Source organism: Felis catus, chromosome B4, assembly GCF_018350175.1.
Source record: "Felis catus isolate Fca126 chromosome B4, F.catus_Fca126_mat1.0, whole genome shotgun sequence".
NCBI classification, from domain to species: Eukaryota; Metazoa; Chordata; class Mammalia; order Carnivora; family Felidae; genus Felis; species Felis catus.
This window is the reverse complement of record NC_058374.1, coordinates 90,024,515-90,052,477: the sequence shown is the minus strand read 5'-3', so window position 1 is coordinate 90,052,477 and position 27,963 is coordinate 90,024,515. Positions and strand designations below refer to the sequence as shown.

The following is a 27,963-nucleotide window of genomic DNA, read 5'->3' as shown; positions in this document are numbered from 1 at the left end:
CCCGAAGCCCCCGCCCCCGGCGCTCACCTTTCTGCCGCAGGTACTGCATCTGGTGCCGCTGGCTCGGCCGCTCCTGCAGCTCCTGCAGCACCCGGGAGTCGCCGCCGCGGCCGCCCAGGAACACGTCGGAGCCGGAGGCCTCCGTGGAGCTGTCGAGGCTGTCGCGGCGCCGTGGGCGACCCCCGGGCCCCCGGCTCCCGCCAGCCGCCTCCTCCTCCTCAGTGCAGCTGTACAGCTCGGTGAGCAGGCCGCTCACCAGGGACGCCGTGCGGCTCGTCCTGCCGCCCCGCGGCTCGCCGGGCTCCGGGTCCTCCTCGGCCTCCCAGGAGTCCCGGGAGCCTCGAGGCTGCTCCGCCGGGGGCGCCCCGCGCAGGCACACAGACCGGGGCGCACCGGCGACCGCTTCCTCCGCCGCGTCCTCCCGCCCTGCCTCGGGCTCCGGGCGCCCCGTCCGGCCCCCGCCCGTGGGAAGGACCTCCATGGCCCGCGGTGCGCGAAAGCCCGGCTCCCGCCTCTCCTCGCGCCCGGCCGCGCCGGCCAGTTCCGGGAGGAGGCGCGGCCTCACGGCCGCCGGGGGTGCCCTGGGCCGGGCGCCGCGCCAGCGGGCCCCAGATCCCCGAGGCGCCTGACCTCCCCTCGGCGGGCACGCGAGCCGCCGCTCCGCAGCTCGGAACCGGGAGGAGCGGGGCGGGGGGCTGGGGGGCATACGGCCACGCCTCTGAACCACCTGGGGACACCTGCAGCAGGTGAGGCCCCACTTCCCCTGGGAACGCTATCTGATCCGCGTCTAGGAGGATGTGGCCAGAACGCATCAGGATGAAGCCTTCAGCCGGAGGGGGAAGGGCCCTCTGGCAGCCCCCACCTTTACTTTTAAGCACGTGATTTAACTCAAAGAGGGGGCAATTCTTTGCCTCCTAGTCAGCCACCTGCTAGAAATCCTGCGGGGGAGAGTTCTCGACGCCAGTCAATAGGCCGAGGCCAGGAGCTCCCTTCTTCGCGTACTCAAGGCACAGTGCCCAGCCCTTCCCACCGTCCCACCTGATCCGGGCGCCTTTCAAGGCGCTCTTGGTTTCTGACAATAACCTTTCTGAAGACTTGGCTTATGCTGGAGATTTAATAACGCTGGGAACTTTCATCCTTCAGTGAAAAATCAAGTGCTAGATTAAGATCAACTAATTCCCAGGCACAAAACCTAACAGAGAATGAGGGCTTTAATAAATGTCCGTGAGATGACCGCACCAATAAATTGGCATGTCTGATTCTGACAGTGAAATCAAAAGCTGACGGTGATATTCTGAGAGATGTATCTTTACATTAGACCTCAGTGGAAGAACCCTGAGATGCCCTTCCACGGCATGTATTTTTGTGAATTTAGTAGTAATTCTCAACGTTTTTGACGGCTTTTTGTGTGCCAAATCCTGTTCTTAGTTCTTTGCACGAACTATCCCATTTAATTCTCACTTTAACCCTATAAAGCAGGTAAATATTGTGGGACTTTTTTTTGAGGTATAATTGACTTAAAATTAAGTTAGTTTCAGGTGTCCAACATATGGCTTTGATATTTGAGTATATTTCAGAATGACCACAAGGATAAGTCTAATGAACTAACATCCCTCACCATACAGAGTTTAAAAGGTAAGTGCTATATATATCCTCACTTTTCAGGTGAGGAGCTGAGGCACAGAGGAACTAAATAACTGCCCATTCACAAAGAATAAAGTGAATTTCCCTTAATGCTTAAAGTGTCTGGCTTTCATTATGAATAAATATATTCCATTATGGATTTTCATTATGGATGAACATGTATTTGTGTAAGCCCTAGCGCTATTAAATATTTGCCGTATTTCTAAAAGCAGCCACAATGCACCTAGTGAACAATGGTGGGGCTTCATGTTTGTTCAGCACACATTTTACTTTTCATGGCACTTTCATAATAGAGTCTGACCCTACAGGTAGAAACCTGAGGCCTCTGGTCACCACCACCACAATTCTTGTAAACACAGAGTGAGGGCAATAGGGCCCTTTTTGAAATTTGGAGTTACTGTAAGAAAAGCAAACTTCTAATGACTTTTCTCCTTAGGTATCCAGAATTTTTAAAAAGACTAGAAACATCATGTTGTGGTTTTACAACTGTATTTACTACTATGTCCACTGAATTTTAAAATGTATTAAATAGAAAAATGAAATTATTTATTACTTTGTTGTTTAGTCTTTTGAGCTTTTTTAAAAATTTTGTTTTTAATGTTTACTTTTTTTTCAATATATGGAATTTATTGTCAAATTGGCTTCCATACAACACCCAGTGCTCATCCCAAAAGGTGCCCTCCTCAATACCCATCACCCACCCTCCCCTCCCTCCCACCCCCTATCAACCAATGTTTATTTACTTTTGAGAGAGTGAGAGAGTGAGCAGAGGAGGGGCAGAGAGAGAGAGAGAGAGAGAGAGAGAGAGAGAGAGAGAGAGAGAGAATCCCAAGCAGGTTTCCAGTTGTCATCACAGAGCCTGACGAAGGGCTCAATCTCACCAACAGTGAGATCATGAGCCTCTGAGCCGAAATCAAGAGTGAGACACTTAGCTGGGAGCTTCTTTCATATGCCAAAGTTTGCAACACACAGGACTTTCAGTAAAGGGAAACAATGAAATTGGATCTCTTTTCTTATTTGACTCCCCAACCCTTTCTCTATCTCCATCCAGTAAGAAATGTGGTTACCAGTCTTCAGAACCTCATGTTAGGTATCTCTATCAGGACTTACGGATGAAGAAACACAAAGTGAGCTTGAAGGAGATGGGGAAAGGAACCAGTAAACACAATAGGTCATTGACAGTCAACATTTCTAAGTTATTCAGAACTTCAAAATTATTTCTCATTTCCCGTCAGTACCAAACCACACTAGGAGAGGAAATTGGCAAAATAAAAGCTAACAAGGAAAATAGATTCAAGTCCCTTGCACTTGTTAGAATGATCATCCCCCCAGATACCCACAGGACTCTTACCTCACCAAGGTCAAGTCTCTGCTTAAACATCATCTTCTCAGTGGGTCTAACCACTCTATTTGAAACTGTGGCTCCCCACCCTCCACCATTCCCTTATTCCCCCTCCTTGTTCTCTTTTTTCCATAATATGCTCCATCTTCCAACTTACCGTATCACCTAATGATTTATTTTGTCATCTGTCTTCTGCCAGGAAGATGTAAGCTCCTGAAGGCAGGAATTTTTGTCTAATTTTGTTCATGGATGTATGCTCATCAAACTAGACAAAAGACCAACAAATAACCTGCTTTCCTAAGAAAAGAGAGTCTCATTAAAAAGAATCTTAGAAGTGGTGTTAGCATAGAGCAGCCCGTTTTTGGACCTTATATTACTGCTGCCTGGTGACTGGGAGTCCCTAGGTGAGTTCCCTGAAGCTCTGAAGCCTTCTAATTGGAGGTAAGAGAGAACTATTGGTCTCACAGAATATGATTTCAAACTGATCATGACTAAAGGTAATAGCTAAAATTAAGTTTACTATGGTTAATTATGCTACTGATAATCAGTATTTTAACTTATTTGGAAACTTAGTTTCAATATTTAAATAATTATACTAACTACTTTATGCCAGATATAAGGTCTAGTGATACATTATATTTACAAGGATCTAAGAAGCACCTATATTGAGTACAATTTACTACAATTTATAGAATACAATTTACGTAAATCTAGTGTGCAAACTACAGGCTGTGAACATTTAAAATTTCCAAACAGGCACTGGGGTCTTGCCAATAACCTTTTGATACCTGTCACTTAAAACTACCCTAACAAGAGGCGCCTGGGTGGCTCAGTCGGTTAAGCGGCCAACTTCGGCTCAGGTCATGATCTCACAGTCCGTGAGTTCGAGCCCTGTGTCAGGCTCTGTGCTGACAGCTCAGAGCCTGGAGCCTGTTTCAGATTCTGTGTCTCCCTCTTTCTGACCCTCCCCCTTTCATGCTCTGTCTCTCTCTGTCTTAAAAATAAATAAACGTTTAAAAAAAAAAAAAAACTACCCTAACAAGAGGCTCCTGGGTGGCTCACTCAGTGAAGAGTCTGACTTCAGCTCAGGTCATGATCTCATGGTTTGTGGGTTTGAGCCCGAGTAGGGCTTTGTACTGACAACTCAGAGCCTGGAGTGTGCTTTGGGTTCTGTGTCTCCCTCTCTCTGCCTCTCCTCTGTTTGCACTCTGTCCCTCTACACCAAAAATGAATAAACATTAAAGGTAACTAGAAAAAAAAAACAAAACTACCTTAACAAGACTCTCAACATTTTTGATAATTTGATAATTTTTTCACCATGTTAAGACACACACATAAATAATGAATTGCTATGATGAAAGCTTTGATTATGCTCAGAATGGCTGATTTCTAATATCTAGCATTGAATCTTTTACTCTAATCCTTCCGGGATTTCTCATTCCCAGGCATAAGAGAAATTCAAAAAGTCATGGCTTGGTTTCAGCTTCTGCTCATGGAAGCTCATTTTTGCTCTTTATTTTTGCTGATTACAATTTATTTATATGCTTGGACTACAATAATCTCCGTTTTCAGTTTAATAACTAGACATGCGGAAGACTCATATTTTTCAATCCAAAAAGCTGGGATGCCAGGTTTAAAAGGGATTTTATTACTTTTAAAAACCATCAAGCCTTCGATAGACCTTAGGAAATACATAGTGATACATAGTAGTTAGTCAATAAACAAGGGCTATTAGGGGAGCCTGAGTGGCTCAGTTGGTTAAGTCAGACTTCGTTGGTTCGGCTCAAGTCATGATCTCACGGTTCAAGGGTTCAAGCCCCGTGTTGGCCTCTCTGCTGTCAGCACAGAACCCACTTCAGATCCTCTGTCCCCTTCTCTCTGCACCTCCCCTGCGTGCACACACCCTCTCTCTCAGAAATAAACATTTAAAAATAAGGGCTATTAATTATGAATGACATTTAAGTCATGAAATTTCGTGTTAAGAGGAACTTTGGAGATCTAATCTTACTGTTTAATTAATGATTGTTACACTAGATTTCCAAGTGACAGAACATAACTTTTTCTTCGTAATAGTAAAAAACTGTGATTGCTCAATGCGTATCAGCTGGGAGCCAAACTTCTGCTAGCCCACCTGTAATCACGTGACATTCTTTGAGCGTGCGGTGCCTACCATGCCAACGTTTAGGTGGCCACTGACAAAGGGTGGTTAACCTAAAATGACCAAGCTATTTTGTATAATTCATTGTTTAGTGCCTCTTCCATAGCGAGTGCTTTCTGGTGGGCATAAACATGTCACACAAAGATCATCACACTTTGTGCCTGTTCCTAGATGTCCATGCTTTTGCCTCTACCTCAGACCTCCCTATCTACAATCTTCCAGTCATTCTCCTTCCATACCCACGACGGGACCAGCCAAGGCCATTCACCACTACCAATGAATGCATATACTATTCTAATGTCAGACCACTTCCCTTGCCACACAACCTGGATGGTCAGGTGCACCAAAGCCGTGCCCATTTAGGACGGTTTTCTCTTACCACTGTCGTTCAAGGCCAGCCCCAAGTGAGGCTGCAACTCATCATCCATTTCCACCTTGCATGAATGTACCAAGCTGTTCTATCCATAAACCAGGCTCTGACTTTCTCCTCCTCCTTTGGCTGGTCATACAGTACCTGAGGTCTGAGCTGAGAGAGGGGTACTCCAGTAACCCTGCGGAGCAATCTGAGAGTCTGGGCTACCTACTCATGCAATTGTTTATTCCCTCTAGTCTTGCTCATGCTTGGTTCCAGAGGTAATATTTCATCTTATGTGAAATTACTGCTGATCCTAACCAACTTCAACTTGGTAGATCCAAGAGGACCCAACTCATGGTGGGCAGTACAGGACGCATGGTCATTTGGTGTCTCATGGCCAAGAGTTCCATCTCTATCAGGGCTCAGTACACCGGGAGTTATTTTTCAAAAGATGCGTAATCCTGCTGCAGATAACATTTTCCCACTGGGGCTTGTTCCACATTGCACCTTTTCTCATCCCTGCACCCGGAATACCATAGGGTCTGCCAGAGTGTATGGCCCAAGCAGAAGGCTTACATGCGTCACGGGGCTGGATCTGCCACCAGGACAGACTTTAAGATGTGAACCCTGTAGTTGCACAGAGCATCATTCTGAGAAGGTACCCACACCTGGCCTGATGCTTTGTGGTCACCACCTTGAAATTACTAACAATTTTATCTTTGAACTTGTGTTTTGAAAATAAAGTGCAATGGGACATGCATAAGCAGAAGAGATAAACCAGGACAAAGGATGCCACAAGCAGCAGCCAGGCACAAAGCAATTGTCACAGGGAATGCCTCAGGGCGGTCCAGGGAGTCTCAGGCCCCAGAAGGGTCAGAAAAAGACCAGAGCCCAAACTGGAGGCAGCAACAGCAGAGAGAACAGTGGAGAAGCAGCAGTGGTAGCAACAGCAGCAGGAAGGGAAAGAGGCTCTACACAAGGCCAAGGCTGGGACCTGTTGTGGGGATCCCCATCTGCTCCCCAGATCCCATCTTTGTGGTATTTGCACAAATATTTGAGAGCTAGGATGGGAACTGCTTGCTTTCAGGCAATACATTTTGCCAGCAAATTATTATGAAATAAAAGCACACATGTGAACATCGTAATAAAACAAATCAGAGAATTCATTGAATTATTAGAGTTAAGAGTTTAGAATTCTTCGGAGTTTAGAAAACTTCCGCAACATGGCAAAACAAATATCCACAAGCTTACAAATAGAAAATAACACCATTTTCGTGTGAAAGTCCAGATGAACCAATTATTAATGATGAAAAGAATTTAAAAGTAATTTTGCCTTATAATTGAAGATGCTGTGATAGAATGAATAGACAGGCACCTTGAATTGCTGTATATAAAAGTTTGAAGCTGGGGCACCCTGTTGGCTCAGTCCGTTGAGCATCTAACTTCAGCTCAGGTCATAATCTCATGGTTCATGGGTTCTAGCCCCACATCAGGCTCTGTGCTGACAGCCTGGAGCCTGCTTCTGATTCTTTGTCTCCCTCTCTCTCTGCCCATCCCCTGCTCGTGCTCTATCTCTCAAAAAATATATAATAAAACGTTAAAAAATATTTTAAAGTTTGAAGCTGCTGGAGGTTTCTTGTACACCTTCCACAAGTTATAGGAAATGTCAAAGGAAACATTACAGTGTAACTATTATACCAGTAACAATTTTACAATTGCAAAATTACAATAATTTTTGGCTTACGTTTACAATTAAATTAATATCTAAATAAAACTGATCTATAAGATTTAAATGTTTTTAGAAAAATTAGTCCACAAGAATTCAGTTCCACATGACAAACTTTCTATTTTGAAATAATCTATCAATAATTTATCCCTTTGTTATGCAGCCTATAAAATACCATTAACAGCTTCAGTAATAGTTATGTTGGAAGAAAGAGCCTCCTTAAAATTAAAAATTATTAACAATTATTTGCAATCATGCATTTGCTAAGAGCAAATGACATTGCTTTCAGTTGTATCAAATGAAAATGAAGTTACTAAAAGTATACATTTTGATGGCCTAAGAAATGAATTTGCAGGAAAGCAAGCCAGAAAAATCATATTAGCAGTCAAGGTATCAGGTTAATAAAATGTTATTTATAGGATATATAAATTATAATGCCAAAAATATTAATTGCAGTTTGTAAGATTATGGTGTTACTCAAGTATCACTAGAACCCCCACTGCATCTTGTTAGTAAATACAAGATTTTTTTTATAAAGTTTATTTAAGAGAGAGAGAGAGAGAACATGTGCTCATGTGAGCGGGAGAGGGGCAGAGAGAGAGAGATAGAGAGACAGAGAGAGTCCCAAGGAGGCCTCTTGCTGTCAATGGGAAGCCCAACGTGGGGCTCAAACCCACGAACCATGAGATCATGACCTGAACTGAAATCAAGAGCCAGGCACTTCACTAACTGAGCCACCCAGGTGCCCCAGTAATACAGTATTTTTAAAATGAAAGGCTTTATACTTTAGTACATTTCATGGCACTTTTTTTCTGCACTACTTCACCCTGGGCCCCACAGATTACAACGTAGCCAGCCCTGTCTGCTGTAGCGTGCTTTTCTGCTCCAGGCCCCACTCAAAGCTGGCAGCCTTCCTTCCACGTCACTCAGTATACAGCTGAGGCAGTATGCATAGGTAGAATAGGTTGCATACAGAATACAAAAAGGTAGAATGAGCACTGGGCTTCCTTCTTTGTAATAACAAAAGCAAGATGCAGCAATTTGTTTTTGCCTTGGAGACCATGACCCGGATACACCCCTGGACCCCTACAATCCTCTACTGAAGGGACAAGTCCCCGAATTTTCATAGGGTCCATCACCCACTCCCGAGAGCACATGCGTCATACCAAAGATTGCAGCCTGTTAGCTGCCTCTTGTTCACCCTGCCTGATCAGTATGTCATGGGTGCAGCGGACAGATACGATATTCTGCAGGGTGCCCAGACGGTCTAGATCTGTTTCGACTATGACATATCGTTATAAGAGGGGTTTTAAAATCCCGGACCTGTTAATTACTTCATCTGTGTCATTTATTACGTTTCCGTTGACTGATTTTTCCCTGGTTATCAGTCACATTTTCCTATTTGGGATTCTGTGTAGTAATTTTTTTTTTTTATTACTGGATGCAGGACATTATGAATTTCATATTGTTGAGTATCTGGATTTTGCAGTTTTCTTTTCAAGTGTGTGTGTCCTTCTTCTGACAGGCAAGTTAAGGTTCTTGCAGATCAGCTTCACATTTTGAGACTTGTATTTAAACTTTGTCATTGCAGCTGTACAATACTTTTCACTCATGGTAATTTAGCCCCACTACTAAGGTATGACTTTTTTGCGTTCTCTACTGAATACTCCCAGTGATCAAGGAAGACTCTTCTGGCTACTTGAATCTCAGATATTTCCACTGAGAATTCTTACATGTTTTTGGTTATTCGTTGCCTTATCTTATGATGCCTTCCACCCTACACATTCACATCTTAGTATTCAACAAAACCTCAAAAGGATATCTGTGCAGATTAATGGAGCTTTTCCTTCTCTTTGAAACTCTGCCCCACAACTTCCAAGTACCTCATCCTCCCCCAAACTTCATCTCTGTCCCCTCAACTCATCTTCTTTCTACATGGAACGCTCTCTCTGGCTCCCGGGTTCAGAATGTGCCTCCAAGTTGAAAGCGGTCAGTTGATTCCTTTTCACACAGGGATCAGAGTCCTGCATTGCCTGTTGTGCAAAAATATACATTTTGTCCTGTTTTCTGGTTGTTTATAGCAAGAAGGTTAGTCCAGCCCTATTACTCCATCACAGTCCAAGATGGAGATCTTAAGGTTGTCAAATATGTAAGTGAAAGATATTTTTACTTCAAAGGTCATGATAAAAAGAAGTGTTGTCATAATGGAAGTTTCATGGGAACTTTTCAAATAATAGCTGGGTTTAATCCATTTTTGCTTAAGGTCTAGGAAAAATGATAACATTTTAAAGAGTGACTTATTGGGGCACCTTGGTGGCTCAGTCGGTTAAGCGTCTGACTTCAGCTCAGGTCATGATCTCACAGTCTGTGAGTTCAAGCTCCGCATTGGGCTCCGTGCTGACAGCTCAGAGCCTGAAGCCTGCTTCGGATTCTGTCTCCTCTCTCTCTGTTCCTCCCCTGCTCACATTCTGTGTATCTCTCTCTCTCTCTTTCAAAAATAAACATTAAAAAATAAATAGTGACTTATTTTACCAAGACAATTTATGACAAATTAATTTAAATGATGGGGAAATGTTTTAAAGAGTGGTAAGTCAAATATATAACCAGACACCAAATAATAACATTATACATTCTATTCTGGATGTGACAAACTGATCAGTTGTCAATTATTGTGGATTACTCCCCTAATAGGAACTCCTATTAGCAATTTTTAACTTTTTCACACAACTGAAAACATTTATCTGACTTTATTCAACAAGGTGAAAAACAATTTGAGCCATTTCAACCTGCAGTTGGGCATTTACAGTCACATGTCAGCACAGCTATTATGATGATTTGAACAAAGGGCTGCGTGCTCTTTAAAAACCACTGCAGCACATGAGCCATGCACAAATCACTACCTTGATTTTGTTAGAGGCAAGGCTGCCCTCAAAGCACCTGAGGTTAACTACTTCAAGAATCTGAGACTGTTGTGTATCTTATTTTCAGGTTCGACTACTATATGGAATCTTTCTTTCTTGATCTTTTAAACATATATGCCAAGTTGGATTTTTCCTTAAAGCATCTAACTATAATGAAATGGTCTGCCCATTATAAAAGTGTTCAAGCCTTGCAACACAGGCTCAAAGAAAATTTAAGGACTCTAAAATATATTTTCAATGACTCAAAAGACAAACCAAAACACAAATGAGATGTAAGAACTTATTCAACAGTTGATAAAACCCAAATATAACATTTTTAACTACAATTTAGAAAGACACTTTGGAACATTTCAATTAAAGATGTGATAAATTACAAACTCCTAATGTGGATGTACATAGTGGGCACCTTCTCAGGTCATTCGTAAATTTATTTTACTAAAGTACTGATATAAAATTGAGGGTAAAAAATTAATAAATATGAAATTAAAGTGGTAAAGATGAGTGAGAAAATCAAAAGAAATTATCTTGACATTGAGAAGTAAATAGTAATAATTTTTTTCAGATAACAAAGACAGTAATTGTCTAAAATGAAAAGATAAATTGCAAATGAAAGTAATAAACAGGCCGGTGAATTTTTTGATAATCAATTTGTGAAGAAAATCATATAAGCTCATTAAAAATATTTAAATTTCTGATTTGACCTCAAGTTGACATAAATGAAGACAACATAAACTCGTAATACATGATTACAATAAGTGTGTGTGAGCGTGTATGTGTATAACCAACAATGAACTGCGAGGATGAAAAAAAAATTCTTCTGAACTATCAGTAATAAAAATCAAATACTGATCAACTATACCAGAGAAAAGACTAAATTATCTTCCTATTCTCTCTATAGAATATTACAAAGCCACCGTCATATAAAAGATGATTGAAGGGTACATAGTCATAAAATGTAGGGGAAAAAAACATGGAGAGATGTATCTGGTAGTTCACTAATAAAAATATTTTTTATTGTGAGTGTGAGCCCTGCATCGGGCTCTGTGCTGACAGCTCAGAGCCTGGAGCCTGCTTCGGATTCTGAGTGTCCGTGTCTCTCTCTCTCTCAAAAATAAATAAACATCAAAAAAAATTAATAAAAAATACTGTTTTAAAATTTTGCATTTGTAATTTGCAATATTTTTCAACTTTTAAAAATTGATAATACTGGTATTTCTTTCTTAGCCTAAAAAAAATTCACTTTGTACCTAATTTTGTATTTGTAACTATTATTCTTTTTAAGGAGCCACCCTTGCCAACTTGTATACATATAAGCTTCATGCCCCACATAATCTGATTTGTTCCTGTTATCATCATCTCTCCACCTAATTGACCTTTATCCATTCTTGTCCTCTTCTAATCTGTACACCATGCCACAGCATAAAGGATCTTATAAAATTCACATATATTTTTTCTCCCCTATTCTTCCAGTGATTTCCCATTAGCTTTAGATGAAGACCAAAATCTTTAACATAGGATCTGGGTCCTGTCTACCTCTCCCTCTCCTTCTCTCCCTCTGCTCCAACTACACTGGCATCTTTTAGTTCTTTGAATGCACCACCTCAGGACGTTTGCACATACTGTACTGTGCCTAGGAGACATTCTACCACCGAACCATTCCATTAACAAGTCATCTCCTATTTAAACTTCACATGGACACTGAAAGTTTACTTCTTTAGCCTATCATAAATTCGGTCAGCCCCCCACCTCCTTAAATGCTCATTGCACTTTTTACTTTTCCTTCACAAAGTGTCTCCTTCTTTCTAATAATACACTTCTGTGATTATTAGATTGTATATCTCTCTGCAACTAGATTGCAAGTTCCAGATGCCTAGCATTTGGAATAAAGTTGGCACCTAATTGTAAAGTCTCTACCACCATACTTTATAATCTAGCCTTGAAATAAGAACAGTGATATAATCTTACAATGTGGGGCATGGAAGCAGGTTCTTTTTTTGTGCCAGAAGTCTTCCCGGAAGTCTTTGATTTCCTAGGAGTTATTCCACCAGCTTGCAAAATGAGCCCAGCTTGAGGCTGTTACCCAGTACCATGGCCATCTGGGAACTACTCTGACCAGATTCCCAGCATAATTTTTCTTGCAGTGGAACTTCACTTCACTTTGTAAAGATTGTCTTGCCTTCTGTAAATCTATTAAAAAAAAAAAAAAGGCAACACTTCCTTTTGCATAAATCTTATAGTTGTACATGTGACATTTCAATGTATTTCCACAATTATTTTTACCTCACAATAGGATAGTACTTAGAGAAAATACACTTTGTTAGGAGCCAGGAGGTACTAGTTGTTGTTCTGAATTGGAAATAAGCCTTGACCCTTCACCCTGCCAGGGATAATTCTGTTTTTATAGACTTCAACAGAGAGTTGAGATAAAGCTGTTCTAGAGCTACCACAGAAATATTTATAGTCCTAGTTTCATGGAATTTGTTCCCCCAAACATTACTTAATGTGGTTGGGTGACTGTTTCAGGGGTTTCGTTTTTGTTCAATATGCATATCCTCCAACAACCTCTAAGACGGCTTTCAAAAATTCACCGAAGACTATTAGGGTAAATATTAAAAAATTCACCAAGGAACATTAGGCTGTCAGGATATCTCTAAATCGTTTGCTTGTTTGAAATCATGTTATCAGCCGAGGCTTGAAATTAAGAATGCTAATCTGGTATCCAGCTCCAAATTTAGTAGGTGGGTTGTAGAGAAAATTAGAAATGATTAACTATAAGGCCATCAGTGAGTGTGGACTCGGAGATTAAATATGACAGAGCCGACTTCGCCCACCAGCTGATCTTACTATGCGGTAGGTTCATTTCTCTCTTCTCTTAATCGCTTACTGTGAGCTGATTCTCTCCTCCATTCCATCTTATCTTCTCTCCATTTTAAACCTTACACCAACCATTAAGCTTCACGTCCCCCAAGAACCCAACCCCAGCCTGAGAATGAAGCAAGTCCAGGTCCGGCTCTCGGACCTTTTTTTCGCCCACTTCCGGTTTCCGGCCGGGTGGTCCGTCCTCCCTCCCCTTCCGCCCGCAGCCCTACCCTATCGCTCTTCACGTGATTGCTCGGTGTGCTCCGCCTCCAGTCCCCGGCTCACGTGATCGTGCTAGGGGAGAAAACGCCTGACCCCAGCCCCGGGGCCTTTCCCGTGCAATCCCTTTCTTCCTGCAGGTCCTTCTCGTCTTGCCTTTCAGACACCTGCGCCTCCCTCCACTCGGTCCCGGGGCCGCCCCGGCGCCGTGTCCGCCATGTGGCTCCTGCCTCTGGCCCCAACTGGGCCCCGGCGGGACAACCCCCGTCACCTGCCTTCCTGCAGCCCAGCGCTGCTGCTGCTGCTGCTGCTGGGCAGCTGCCTGGGGGTCTCTGGGGTGGCGGCGGGTTCTCGGAGGCCCAATGTGGTGCTGCTCCTCACCGACGACCAGGACGAAGTGCTCGGCGGCATGGTAACTCTTCTATTTCTGCCCCGCCCCTCCATCTCCCGGGCTGACCCCCAGTTTCCTTGCCCTCTTTCGCCGTACCCACCCCAATTCCCTCAGCTGGCAGCTTTTCCCCCCGGGAGAGGTTCGCTTTTGCCACGCCGGACCCCTTACGGAAGTTCAGGGGCTGCAGGACTCTATTTCCTCTTTCTCCCGCGTCTCTGTCTCGCGTCTGTTTGAATAGACACCTGCACGCACCACACGGAGCTTCTAGTCTGGACCTTAGTGCTGCGGAGCTCGCGTTTACAGCTCAAAATGAACCATGTGGACGCCAGTTAGGGATGGGCTGAGCCACCGAGGAGCAGGTGCTGGCTAAAAGCACGCAAACTTTTATTGCTCTTCTTTTGGTTTGAAGGATCAGAGGTCAAGTCCAGCCCTCTCTGTGAAGGACCTAGGCCACCTCTGAATTTGTCCCTGTGTACAATGTCTGTGCCTGATATTTATTTGTAAAATCAATGCCGAGATGAACTAATCCGGTAGGTAGGTTGTCAACTACTCAGGGAGCCTTTTGCCTCGCAACAATCAAGAAAATTCAATTAGCCTGATTGAACACCTGGCTGCTGCATTGGCTACTGCTGTCCGTGTTCCATTTTAAATGTTTTGTCATGAGACTTCGTTCTTGCCCGGAGTTCATTTTGCTTCTGTATCTTAGAGATCTGGAATTTACGACCTTCAGGAGCACTCAGCCAGCCCCCTAGTCACGGAGGCCCCAGAGAGTGGCTTTCCCAAGGCGCTTAAGTAGTTGAAACCCTCAGTGCTCTGATCCTGGGTATGGCTTTTTTTTTTTTTTTTTTTTTTAAAGGTCTGCTTTATTTTTTTCTTCCTTTCAGTTCTCTTGTTGCTTTCAGCTTAATGTTGAGACTATGAAAACACTTCAGGCAAGAGGTTCCTAATTTACACTGTGTGGGAATTTCCTACCTCACTGTCCTGCAGCTGACTGCAACCCATGAGTGAGTTGTGAAATCGGTTTAGTGAGTAGCTAACAGCATTTTTACTTTCCTGTGGAATAAAGTAGAATAGAAAATGTTGGTGTGGCACATGGGGCAAAGTATACAATCTATATGTATATTAAAGGGTTATGGATTAAGATGTTATTTCTTACTCAGGGGCTGTGTCCACAGCTATGAGACTCTTTTCTAGTTGATGTTTAAGATCCTTGCATTTTGACTCCATGCTTCTTCCTGCCACATATGCCTCGTTGCCTTTTGGTTTCCACTCAGCCACATTGACATTGAAGAGTCTTGACTTAAATGCTCTCCTGGAATTTACTTTGTTCTTTCCATTTCAACCACTGCTCTTACCCTTCTCATAAAATTCCCTTGAGGTATTTTGTCTAGGGGGCGCCTGGGTGGCTCCGTTGGTTAAGCGTCCCAAGTCTTGATTTTGGGTCAGGTCATGATGTCACGTTTCCTGAGATCCAGCCCCAACATTGGGCTCTGCACTATCATTGCCGAGCCTGCTTTGGATTCTCTTTCTCCCTCTCTCTCTGCCCTTCTTGTGCACACTCTTGAGCGTGAGCATTCTCTCTCTGAAAGTAAGTAAACATTAAAAAAAAATTTTTTTTAACGTTTTGTCTAGAAAAAGCAAGCCATCTCTATAAAAAAAAAAATTAGTAATAGCATAGTGACTAAAACAATTAAAAGGTCAAGCTTTCACATCTCTGGTGAAAACAAAACTTTATCACTAAAATGTAAGGAGTTCAGAATTGTCTTAGTTCTTAGGGACCACAGATGTGGTCTGTATATATTTGAGCTCTTTTTCCCCTAGCGTGTTGTGTTTGCTTCTCTAAACCAGTAGCAGATTCTTTTTTATAGGCGTTTGTACTAGAGAGACGAGCCAAAATGGAGTGGAGGGCACAAGTCAAATTTAATGCTTCCAGCTCTCTGGAGTATTCTGCCTTCTCTTTTAGCCTTTTTCAGAATATTCTACCACTAGTTGTTAAAGAGGACTTGAAGGGAAAGCACTAAGACAATAACTGTTTGAAAACCTACTGGAGCCAGTTAAGAGTGTGAAGTATTAAACTTGTGCTTCAGTCATTACAGGAGTCCTCTGCTGTAGGTATTATCCTTTCCTTAAATAAGAGGAGACTAACACTGAGAGGGGGTTAAGTAACTTGGCCAAAGTTCACATAGCTAATAAGGGGCAAAATCTGGTGTCTTATGATCTCAGAGCCCCGTTTTTCTCCTATTCTAGAACAGTGTGGTAATAGTGACTTACCAGATGCCATTCCACGTGTCCACATCAGCATAGACACTTCTACCACAGATGAGAGATTCTTTAGATGATACTGAGGGGCACCGGTGGGGTCACGGAAATCCTTAATTTACATGTAAAAGTCTGTGTATTATCTTTTATGGAGATAGTGAAGTCTCTGACTCAAAAAAGATTGTGAATTGCGGCCACAGTTGGCAAAATAAACAGTCCACCAGACTAGCTCAGGTCAAAGGATTATAGCATTTGTGTGATTGTTGTTTCATGTAGAATCTTTTGGTCATCTTTGAAATAGCCTTTTCTGCATCATCTTTAACGTTTCACTGTATTTGTTTACAGGTGTCACCTGTGGGACTTTGGGGCTCTTGCTTTGGGAACAGTTCCTATTTCTTGATTTTGCTTGAATGTTGTTATGGTGTGATGGACCCAGTGTGCTTCACAGAGGCACAGGTTGCTCTTTTGTAAAATCATTCACTCTGGAAAAAGTGACACTTGGTCGGAATTTCAAGGAAACGAGGGAAGGAGTCATGATGAGATGTAGGAGAAGACGGCATCACGTGTTTGCTTTATTTAAACCAAAGAGGTCTTTAAAAGTGGTTGTTAAAAGAAAAATTAGCCATAGATTTTTTTTTTTAGAATTGTTAAAACTTTATTCCAGAGCAGCTGTACACAGGAACCAAGAAAGTAAATGACTCCTTAGGATTTTTATGGAAGGGGTTTGCTTTGGATGAGTTAAAGTATAACACATCTACCTATATTCAGGTATAAGATTGGCTGCTGCTTAAACAGTATTGTACATCCTTTACCTGACCAGCCTTGCAGCTGTCTTTTCTTACATCTTAAGGCTCCGTTTTAGTATTCAGATTAGCATGGACACACATCTTCAATACAGTGGGGTTTCTCGTCTAGGATTTATTTGGGGCATCTGGGTGGCTTAGTCGGTTAAGCGTCCAACTCTTGATTTCAGCTCAGGTCATGATCTCACAGTTTGTGAGTTTGAGCCCGGCATGGGGCTCTGTGGTGACCGTGCAGAGCCTGCTTGGGATTCTCTCTCAGTCTCTCTGCTCCTCCCCTGCTCACACTGTCTCTTTCAAAAATAAATCCGTGAACTTTAAAAAAAAAAAAAAAGGATTTGTTTGATGAAGCATAGATGATGGTTATCACCACACTGGTGTTAGCAGTATAAAAATTATGGTCCTTAATGTAAATGTCTTACTTCCATTAGAATCTGTGTTCCTGTGCAGCCTTGCATCATCTGCTGGCTCCTGCCTGATGCTTTGACCTTGTCTAACACCACAGTCTCCTTTACTTGCTGTGCTGCTTCTGCCATATTCGCCTTCTTTCTATTCCTCACATGTGCCTCTTTCCTTTTCTGGCAGCCCTCGTACTTCCTATTCACTCAGCCTGAAAACACCTTCTCCTGGATCTTTGCCTGGCTGACCTCCTTGTCATGTGATGCTAAGCACCAAAGTTACCTGCTGAGAGAGGCTTCTCCTGACCACCCATCTAAAGTAGTTTCCCCCTTTCCTCCCACCAGCTGTAAGCACATCATCCTGGTTTACTCTGCTCGTAGTGCTTTTCACTGCCTGAAATGATTATTTACCTGTTAAAGTCTCCAAGAATACAAAGGTCATGAGGGCAAGCACCTTCTGTCTTTGATCCATCATTGCCTAGATCAGTGCCTGACACACTGATAAATTATTAAGTGTTGAATAAGTAGGCTATAATCACACGGTGTAGGGGCATGTGGGTGGCTCAGTTGGTTAAGCATCTGGTTCGATTTCAGCTCAGGTTATGATCTTAGGAATGTGAGGTTGAGCCCCGCGTCGGGCTCTGTGCTGGGCATGGAGCCTGCTTGGGATTCTCTCTCTGTCTCTGCCCCTCCACCACACGCACTCTCTCTCAAAAACAAAAAAATGACACAGTATAGTCTTACTATAAATCAGATACTCTTCAGGAGCTTTGCGTGTTGACCAGACAGTTTGAGGATTAAGTCCCATATAATCAACTCACGTAGTCCTTTTCCCCACTGACACTTTGTATTCTCATTTCCCCTCCCTGTGTCGTCATAACTCAGATTTTTCATCACCCCAGGGTTTCAGTCAGCCCAGTATTCTTTACCTAAAGATAACCACCCAGTGATGTTTTGTGGGAGATCATAGCCAGTAACATTGCCTCTGAAGGTTAGCGAAGACCTTATGTATTTGTAGCATTTCCTGGGAACCTATTATGGATCTACTCATGAAATTATGAAAGGTCTTCTTGAATAAGTTAGAATTCTCATCCTTTCGAGTTTATGGGTCCCTTGTATCTTTTACTATCTATAGAAATCAGTGGGAGAGAGTGATTTATATAGTATTGTAAACAAGACCCTTGTTAACATATATTTAGATTATTTTTAAGGAATTATTAAACAATAAGATATACTTGAACTGCACGGAATATGGTCTCATATTTAAAAAGTGCTTCAATAACATTGTGAACTGATTCATATAATACAACTAAACTGAGTCTCTTTTTGTCTGGAATCTGAATATTGTTAGTGTTCCTTTTATTTGTATTTAAATGACCTTCATACTTTTATCCTCACTCTAGGATTTGAGATTAATTGTTCTACTATTTGCCACCTAGTTCAAGTCCTTACCTGAGGTGGTGATTGGTCTAGTGCACAGGGTTCTGAGCTTATATCTGAAAAGCATGATTTAGGCTCCACTACTGAATGTGTGATATTTGAGTCCTCTTCTGGGCCTCAGGGCTTTATCTGGCCTTGAGAATCTAAGTGTTATTTCTGTTTTAAAGGGTGGAAGGCTCCTTTCATATCCTATCCCACAGCCTGCTTCTAAAGATGAATTAATAAAGATCTGCCCTATCTATCTTGTAAGGGGGCTGGTGACGAATGAGAGCACCAAAATTTCATCCCATTGAAATCAGCATTGCTGGAATAATGCTGTCAGCTGTGAACGTTCCCTTCCTGCAAGCATTATGACCCCTCTGAACTTTTGCATGGGACATAACTGACTGTAACCAAACCTGTTTGGTTCATCTCAAGAATCACACAGGACTCTTGGTGGTTTCTTAGTGTCTGATGGAGCTGATAATTGCGAGTAAGATGCAAAAACCATGAGTTTTGGTCTGTGTGTTTTCGTTTATTGGAGGAAATGGTTTAACAGATAATTATTTACTTTGCAGACACCACTAAAAAAAACCAAGGCTCTCATTGGAGAAATGGGGATGACCTTCTCCAGTGCTGTAAGTTTTGAATTTAATTTTGTGAGACTTCCTGTTCATGTTCTAGGAAGAAACACTCTCTTTCGGGTAATCTAGTGTAATCTATGTGGTTTTTTTCCTAGTTAGATGCCTGATTTAAAGGAAGAACCTTATTTAATGTGATTTAAATTCTTTTAATTGAAGCATCACTTTTTACTAATTGAACGTTAATTGTAGATATTGTCTAAGCCAGTTTGCTCTATAGCTCAGAACCAGAGAATTTTGTTTCAAAACGTCATTGTTGGAGGTTTGAAAATGGATGTTAGGAGTCATGTAACATTCATGCTATGTAAATTGCCTTGTGGTAAATGCTTGCAGGCCATGTTACAAAAGTCCAGTTAACCCTGATAGTCAAACCTGAGAAAGATAATAGCAACCAAACAAAACTGACATCTGTGTGTGTATGTATATTCACGTATGTGTGTACGTGAGGTACAAATATATACGTGTGTATAAAGACGGATGTAAAAATCCGTAATAAAATACTAACAAAATTCAGGAACCATGCACATAACCGAGTAAGTAGTAGTCTAGCTTAGCAGGAAATCCATTAAACACCAGCACAGTGTTGTGCTTAAGAGCACAGAGCCTGGAGCTGGATCACCTAGTTTGAATGCCATCTCTACCTCTTTTCTAACTGTGGACCTTGGGCAGGTTTGTGGCCCTTGGTCTCCCCACTTGTAAATGGGAGTACTAAACCCTATCTCAAGGTCTTTGTGATGTTAAATTAATTGGTACATGTAACACAAGCACTTGACTCATAGTACTACATAATGGTGGTTATTATACTGTTCACCAACAAGATCAGTAGTTGAAAAATGAAAAATGTGATGTTCATGTTAATAGATGCTTGAGAGTCCTCCGATATTTAGCATCCTTTCCTGGTAGTTTATTACGCTGATAAAAGTGCATCCTTACTGTGATGAGTATTTCAAACAAATAGCATACGACGCCTTATAGCTGAGGTGAAAGACTCAGAGCATTGCTGTTAGGAACGAGACAAGGGCTTAATACTTGTCACTGAATGCTTTTCTGAACTGTCTGGTCATGGGTATCTTGTGGAATTAATTGGAAGACTGGAAAAGACAAAATTATTATTTCCACTTTGGATTTTTTACCTAGAAAACATGGAACTGTTGGAAAACTTTTTAAGTTAATTGAGTTTGGTAAAATAGAAATGAAAAAACAAAAATAACTTTCTTCTGTATAACCAGTTAGAGAAGTACTGGGGAGGAGAGAGAAAAGATCCCATTCATATAGCAGACTCTAGGAATAGCTGTTGGTGGCCAGTAATAGTTAAGACCTATATAAATAAAGGTACAGAACTTCATGAGTGGTATAATAAAAATCTTTAATATGTAGATACACCCATCATTTTCTGTGGGAAGACACAAGATTAATTTATTCTGATCAGAATCCCAACAAGATTTTTTTTAGGTTGAATAAAAGGATTTCAGATTTATCTGGAAGTATAAGTAGGTTAGAACAATCAAGGTAATTTCTTAAAGGAAGAAATTGCTCTTCCAGATAATAAAATGAAATATGAAGATAGAGTAAACAGTGTGACATTGGCCAAAAAATAGGTCAGCAAACAAAAATGGGAAAGGAATCCAAGGGTTGCCAATGTAAAGATTGCAGAAGTCAAATATCTAACAAAATTAAAAGGCAAAAGTAAAAAATGGCAAGTATGTATTTGTAATGTGACTGAATCCTTCCTCAACTCAAATTTTATGTAACAAGCTCATGCCCCAGGAGGAAAAAAATGTGCAAAGCTCGTGAACAAATCATTCACGTAAACATAATTGGTCAGTATGCATGTGGAGAATGTTCATCCTCACCAGTACTTAAAAATGCCAAATCCAATTTGAAAGGCCAAAGAAATGCTGAGTATTTAAAAGAGATAATATGTGGGGCGCCTGGGTGGCACAGTCGGTTAAGCCTCCGACTTCAGTCAGGTCACGATCTCGCGGTCCGTGAGTTCGAGCCCCGCGTCGGGCTCTGGGCTGATGGCTCGGAGCCTGGAGCCTGTTTCCGATTCTGTGTCTCCCTCTCTCTCTGCCCCTCCCCCGTTCATGCTCTGTCTCTCTCTGTCCCAAAAAAATAAATAAATGTTGAAAAAAAAAATTTAAAAGAGATAATATGTAATTTTGGCAAGGGTGTGCTTGGATGAGCATTCCTTCCCTGCTGGTGCGAGTATAGGCTAGTATTAACTCTCTGTAAAGTGGCTTGGTGATGTGTACTAAGACCTATACAAATATCGGGTACAGTGGGCTAAATTTATTGATGATAGGTGCTAACAGAAATAGAATTAGAGCAGAAAAACTATGTCCAGTGTCTTAAGTGACACAGGAAATGTATAAAACTACAGATTATCCTGAAAACTGAACCTGTGCCTCTCAGCTACATTAGGTTCAAGTGATACTCTCTATCTTCGTTAAGACCCGGTTCCTACCTTGTAAATATTTCTTTGGCAGATGAGATTAGAATCACTGTTATTCTGCAGCAAGAATCCAACTGCAAAAGAAATCTGTTCTCTTGGTTTGTTTTATCTGATTTATTGTCTCCATTATGTGACTTAAAGCAGCTCTGAAGTGTGTCATGTGTTTAAAAAAACAAAAACAAAACCTCTATTCCATGGGAAACTAGAAATTCAAAGTTAGAGTATTGAGCGGCTTTCTTTATCCTGTTTAGAAATGCTAAGAAATCCATCTTTCTTGTGTAACTGGGTTTTTTGCTTCTGTTCCCTTTGTAGTATGTGCCAAGTGCTCTTTGCTGCCCAAGCAGAGCCAGTATCTTGACGGGGAAGTATCCACATAATCATCACGTTGTTAACAACACTTTAGAGGGAAACTGCAGTAGTAAGTCTTGGCAGAAGATCCAAGAACCAAATACTTTCCCAGCAATTCTCAGATCAGTGTGTGGTTATCAGACCTTTTTCGCAGGGAAGTACTTAAATGAGGTATGTTAAATGATCTAGTTATTCCTTAAAAAAAAAAAAAAAAAGCCTTACAAATGTGAATTAACGTAATGCATGTTGTTTTTCAATTAGTATCCATTTGAGTCATGTTAAAATGTTCTTGGTAGATGTTTTCTCCTAATCTTCCCATTAAACAAGAATTTACTTACATGAACATATTTGCATGATTTGGGTACTATAGTTATTCTTCCTTTTTTTTTTTTTTTTTTTAATTTTTTTTTTTCAGCGTTTATTTATTTTTGGGACAGAGAGAGACAGAGCACGAGCGGGCGAGGGGCAGAGAGAGAGGGAGACACAGAATCGGAAGCAGGCTCCAGGCTCCGAGCCATCAGCCCAGAGCCCGACGCGGGGCTCGAACTCACGGACCGCGAGATCGTGACCTGGCTGAAGTCGGACGCTTAACCGACTGCGCCACCCAGGCGCCCCACCCTTTTTTTTTTTTTTTTTTTTTAAGTTTATTTATTTTCAGAGAGAGAGCAGGGGAGGGGCAGAGAGAGAGGGAGAGAGAGAGAATCCCAAGCAGGCTCTGCCCTGCCAGTGCAGAGCCCAATGCAGGGCTTGAACCCACGAACATGAGATCATGACCTGAGATGAAATCAAGAGTTGGAGGCTTAACCGACTGAGCCACCCAGGTGCCCCAGTAATTCTTCCTTTAAGTAGCCTGATAGCATTTATTTAAAAATGGTCCCATGACTGCTGCTGTCTGATGCATCTGCCCCTTTTTCTTTAAGAATTTTGCTTGTCATGTGGCTGTTTGTCATTTTTGTTTACATTTCCCCCTTTATCAAGATCAAAGTGAAGAATTTTTTCCTTCTACCATCTTTTCTGCATCGTAACAACTTAAGACAACCCATGTCCTAACCTGAAAAAAATGGGAACAATATGTGGAGAGATCAGTAATGAAGGGAAAGCACTCAGAGCCTGGGATATTCAGGCCATTAAAGCATATGACTATGTGGTTGATATGCTGGCCTCTCGTGCGCCTGGATGGAGAAATACCCCTTATAGCCTGCCAAGGCCAGATTTCTTGGCCCCCACATTTACCACATTGGCCTTCGCTTTTAGAGTTCAAATTTAAAGGAATTATAGTTTAAGTGTTTGGGTTGTCTCTTCTAGTAAAACTAGAAGAGGGAATGCAGGACAAAGAAAAGATGTGTATTTTCTTATACACTTTATCCATGGTTGCTGGAGATCCTAATATCTTATCTGAATTTTCTGTTCATTCTTTCCCTCCCTACAGTAATTTAGAGAACTTGCAACCTTGTGAGTTTGAAAGAAGAGTCTATTTAAAAAGAATCATGATAAATAAGTACAGATACTAGGTTATCGAGATAAGGATGTGGAACATAAACAGAACATGTACTACTTTGCATATCAAAGATCATATAATGTATATAAAATTAGGAGAAATTCACTAAAATATGAAGATCTCTTAGGGCGTCTGGGTGGCTCAGTCAGTGAAGCGTCTGACTCTTGGTTTTGGCTCAGGTCATGATCTCACAGGTCGTGGGATTGAGTCCCCAGTGCAGAGCCTGCTTGGGATATTCTCTCTCTCTCAAAATAAATAAATAAACATTTTTTAAAAAAATACGAAGATTTCTCAAGGATTCTTCCTTAAATGTAAGGCAGTAGTAAACCTTGTCAAGGAAAAAAGGGATGATTCTATGGTTATTTATTCATCTCTTCAAATAAGTTGAGCTCCAAAAGTAGATTTCATCATCAGCACAAGTTGTAGGCTGAGAGTTCATAATATCATTTTGGCCTTTGAGCCCCAAGGTTAGTTGGAGTATTCAGTCTATGCCATCAGTAGCTCAGGAAATGAACCCTGTGGTGTAAGCCACGTGGACTTTTTCTGGAAAGGGCCAGAAGTAAATATTTTAGGCTCTGCAGGCCATGTCTTTTTTGTGATGACAGAATTCTCTGCCCCCACTCCCCATCCCCTTACCTATGGGGGATATTTTCCCAGACCCCCGATGGATGCCTGAAACTATGGATAGTACTGAACCTTATATATACTATGTTTTTACCTGTACATATGTACCTGTGGTAAAGTGTAGTTTATAAATTAGGCACAGTAACAGATTAATAACGGCTAATAAAAGAACAGTTATAGCAATATAATGCAATAAAAGTTATGTGAATATGGTCTCTCTCAAAATATCTCATTGCACTGTACTTACTCTTCTGGTATGATGTGAGATGATAAAATACTACGTGATGAGATGAAATGAGGTGAAGGACGTAGGCATTGTGACATAGTGTAAGGGGGGACTCCTGTATTTGACTCTGCTGTTGTAGCATGAAAGCAACCATACACGTTATAAAAATCAACAGTGAGTGCAGCTGTGTTCCAATAAAAGTTCATTATCACTGACATTTCAATTTCATGTAACTGTCACATGTCACAAAATATTGTTTTCGTATTTTTTTAATGTTTGTTTATTTTTGACAGAGTATGAGTGGGGGAGGGGCAGAGAGAGAGGGAGACACAGAATCTGAAGCAGGCTCCAGGCTCTGAGCCATCAGCCCAGAGCCCAACGCGGGGCTCGAACTCACGGACCGTGAGATCATGACCTGAGCCGAAGTCGGACGTTCAATCGACTGAGCCACCCAGGCGCCCCTGTTTTTGTATTTTAAAGTTTTTTTTTTTTTTTTTCTAAATGTTTATTTATACTTGAGACAGAGCAGAGAGAGAGGAAGACAGAATCCAAATCAGGCTCCAAACTGTCAGCATGGAGCCTGGCATGGGGCTTGAACTCATGAATGGTAAGATCGTGACCCAAGCCAAAGTTGGACACTTAACGTGCTGAGCCACTCAGGTGCCCCTGTTTTTGCATTTTTTAATGGTTGGGAAAAAACTCCCAGCTTGCTGATCATATAAAACAGTTGGCAGGTTAGATTTGACCTAGTGGCCATTAGTTTGCAAACTCCTTCTTCAGAAATTCCTAGGATTATATTCTTTACTTTTTGACTGGTTTATGTGTTTGGGAAAATTGAGCATCTACCATGTTTCAGTTTTTATGTTTATTCATTTTTGAGAGATACAGTCGAGCAGGGGAGCAGCAGAGAGAGGGAGACATGGAATCTGAAACAGGCTCCGGGCTCTGAGCTGTCAGCACAGAGCCTGAGCCTGATGCGGAGCTCGAACATCCAACTGCATTTAACTGCAGTCGGATGCTTAACTGACTGAGCCACCCGGGCACCCCACATCTATCATGTTTCAGGCACTGATTTAAAAAGATTTCTAGGGGCGCCTGGGTGGCTCAGTTAAGCGGCTGACTTTGGCTCATGTCATGACCTCACAGTTAGTGAATTCAAGCCCCGTATCAGGCTCTGCACTGACAGCACGGAGCCTGGAGCCTGTTTTGGATTCTGTGTCTTCCTCTTTCTCTGTGTCCCTCTCCCACTGGTGCATGCTTGCTTGCTCTGTCTCTAGTAAATAAATAAACGTTTAAAAAAATTAATAAAATTAAATGTGCCCATCTTTAAAAAAATTAAAATAGGGGCGCCTGGGTGGCGCAGTCGGTTAAGCGTCCGACTTCAGCCAGGTCACGATCTCGCGGTCCGTGAGTTCGAGCCCCGCGTCGGGCTCTGGGCTGATGGCTCAGAACCTGGAGCCTGCTTCCGATTCTGTGTCTCCCTCTCTCTCTGACCCTCCCCCGTTCATGCTGTGTCTCTCTCTGTCTCAAAAATAAATAAATGTTAAAAAGAAAAAATTTAAAAAAAAAAATAAATAAATAAAAAATAAAAAAATTAAAATAGAGTAAAAAGATATAAAAGTTTCTTTCTGATCTGGTCATGTCTAAGGATTTCTGATGCCCCACTTGTCTTGCTTTTCAGTATGGAGCCCCAGATGCAGGTGGACTAGAGCATGTTCCTCTGGGCTGGAGTTACTGGTACGCCTTGGTGAGTGATTACTGAAGTCATTGGCAATTACACGCAGCCCTACAGATGTGAAATATATTTACTGTCTAATTTAGTTCTGATTTTTCTTTTTTTTTTTTTTTTTTCAACGTTTATTTATTTTTGGGACAGAGAGAGACAGAGCATGAACGGGGGAGGGGCAGAGAGAGAGGGAGACACAGAATCGGAAACAGGCTCCAGGCTCCGAGCCATCAGCCCAGAGCCTGACGCGGGGCTCGAACTCACGGACCGCGAGATCGTGACCTGGCTGAAGTCAGACGCTTAACCGACTGCGCCACCCAGGCGCCCCAGTTCTGATTTTTCAATAAATTGCTTTGTGTTTATGAGTAGCTATTTTATCTCCTTAAAACAAAGTCTGTTGATTTACAAGTCACTCCCTGCAGGATATTTTTCCTGCATCACACAGAGTTTAACTACATTTTGCTGTTCTACCTGACCTACTTGTGGCATTTTAAACTAGGACATGTTACTGAAACTATGTTAGTAGTTCATAAAACTTCAAAGAATCCGATTCAGTATTGAGATAATGTAAAATCCGATTCAGTATTGACTTAATTGCCTTTTTTTTTTTTTTTTGATGTCCTATCACTAATTAAACAGTATAGGTTAGCCCAGCACGATTTTGACTTTTGTTTGGGGTGCTGACCTCATAACAACTTTTACTTTCCTGTCTTAATAGGAAAAGAATTCTAAATACTATAATTATACCCTCTCTATCAATGGGAAGGCACGAAAGCATGGTGAAAACTACAGTGTGGACTACCTGACAGATGTTCTGGTGAGTTACTGAAGCCCTGTCCTTGCAGGTTTGTTTTACGAATGATCGAAGGCTCTGCCTAGGAAACCTTTGGGTTTGGTCATATTGGGTAATGTGAATGAATAATAACTTCTTTTAACTGCCAAGGAATATTTCCAACTGATTAAAAACTCCTGAGGGTATTTTTCTTTGCATATAAGCCAGGCTCAAAGCTAATGTTCCTGAAATTCCAGCAACAAATCCCTTTCCCAAAGGCTAATCTCTAAGACTATAGAGATTACTTTGAAGAGGTTTTATTTTAGAGGTTTTTACTCTTGACCCCCGTTTCACTCACCAGCTATGAGATGGCAGCTTCACCATGAGGGTGGGGAGATAGGGATTGGGAGTTCTTAAGGCATTGTGTATTTATATATCAAAATTACTGAAACTGGGTGAATTTAGGACTTTCCTATCTAACGTGTTTCTAATGATACCCCTCCATAGAGTATTCATTCAGCAAATATTTGAGACCCCAGCATAACATGTGTTCAGTAGATGAAGCAGAGTCCCTCTTGGTGACCCATTAGAGAAATAAGGCAGGGTATGGGGGTTACTTAGATAACACTGACAGAGGTGAGATTGAGCTGTGCAGATCAGGAGAGAGGTTGCCGCAGACAGAGGGAACAAGTGTGAGGGCCCTGAGGCAGGAGTATGCTTGGCATGTTGGAGAAACCACAGGCTTCTGACAGGGCTCAAGCAGGTAGGTGGGATGGTAAAAGGAAATCGATACAGTCAAGTATCCTTTGACTTTAGTGATGGGGATAAATGAAAACATAACAACTAGAACAATTTTTTTTTTTAAGTTTATTTACTTATTTTGAGAGAGAGAGTGAGTGAGCAGGGGAGGAACAGAGTGAGAAGGAGAGAGAGAATCGCAAGCAAGGTCTGTGCTGTCAGTGCAGAGCTCAATGCGGGGCTCAAACTCACGAACTGTGAGATCGTGACCTGAGCTGAAGTCCAGAGTTGGATGCCTAACCGACTAAGCCAGGCACCCCTCAACTAGAACAATTAAAAGCATAACATGTATGTGAGGTGTTTTCAGTTTCGTGATGTATCTCCAGATAAGCAAATGAAAAATATAAGTCAACATAAATTCAAAACCTGGTGTTTGTATTTGGA

The 27,963-nt window shown here is 41.8% G+C and overlaps 2 protein-coding genes and 1 long non-coding RNA gene across 11 annotated transcripts in view; 1 reads left to right on the top strand and 2 right to left on the bottom strand.

Annotated features, from left to right (window-relative positions):
* Positions 1 to 1,972, bottom strand: part of TBC1D30 (TBC1 domain family member 30) — a 147,773-nt gene extending 145,801 nt beyond the window's left edge. For 3 of the 8 annotated variants that reach the window (XM_045062029.1, XM_045062027.1, XM_045062028.1), the window contains exon 1: positions 28 to 1,960. In XM_045062029.1, coding sequence (XP_044917964.1) covers positions 28 to 706 — 679 coding nt within the window. In that variant the 5' untranslated portion in view covers positions 707 to 1,960. Of the gene's footprint in view, positions 1 to 27 lie in introns of all 8 variants that reach the window. The other 5 variants (XM_045062034.1, XM_045062031.1, XM_045062032.1 and 2 more) reach the window with 3 other exon arrangements.
* Positions 1,973 to 4,459: 2,487 nt separating this feature from the next.
* Positions 4,460 to 13,182, bottom strand: LOC123386630. Of its 2 annotated transcripts, none has more exons than XR_006600834.1 (3): positions 13,031 to 13,182; positions 12,112 to 12,333; positions 4,460 to 9,258 (listed from the first exon to the last, which is right to left on the bottom strand). It is a non-coding gene; the product is annotated as an uncharacterized LOC123386630 (long non-coding RNA). The 2 variants fall into 2 exon arrangements; XR_006600835.1 differs by having other exon boundaries at positions 12,991 to 13,181.
* A 103-nt stretch (positions 13,183 to 13,285) lies between these two features.
* GNS (glucosamine (N-acetyl)-6-sulfatase) overlaps positions 13,286 to 27,963 on the top strand; it is a 56,701-nt gene continuing 42,023 nt past the window's right edge. The window contains exons 1-5 of the mRNA XM_023257195.2: positions 13,286 to 13,636; positions 19,070 to 19,129; positions 21,900 to 22,106; positions 25,965 to 26,030; positions 26,728 to 26,826. Of these exons, the coding sequence (XP_023112963.1) occupies positions 13,442 to 13,636; positions 19,070 to 19,129; positions 21,900 to 22,106; positions 25,965 to 26,030; positions 26,728 to 26,826 (627 nt within the window). The 5' untranslated portion in view covers positions 13,286 to 13,441. The remainder of the gene's footprint in view (positions 13,637 to 19,069; positions 19,130 to 21,899; positions 22,107 to 25,964; positions 26,031 to 26,727; positions 26,827 to 27,963) is intronic.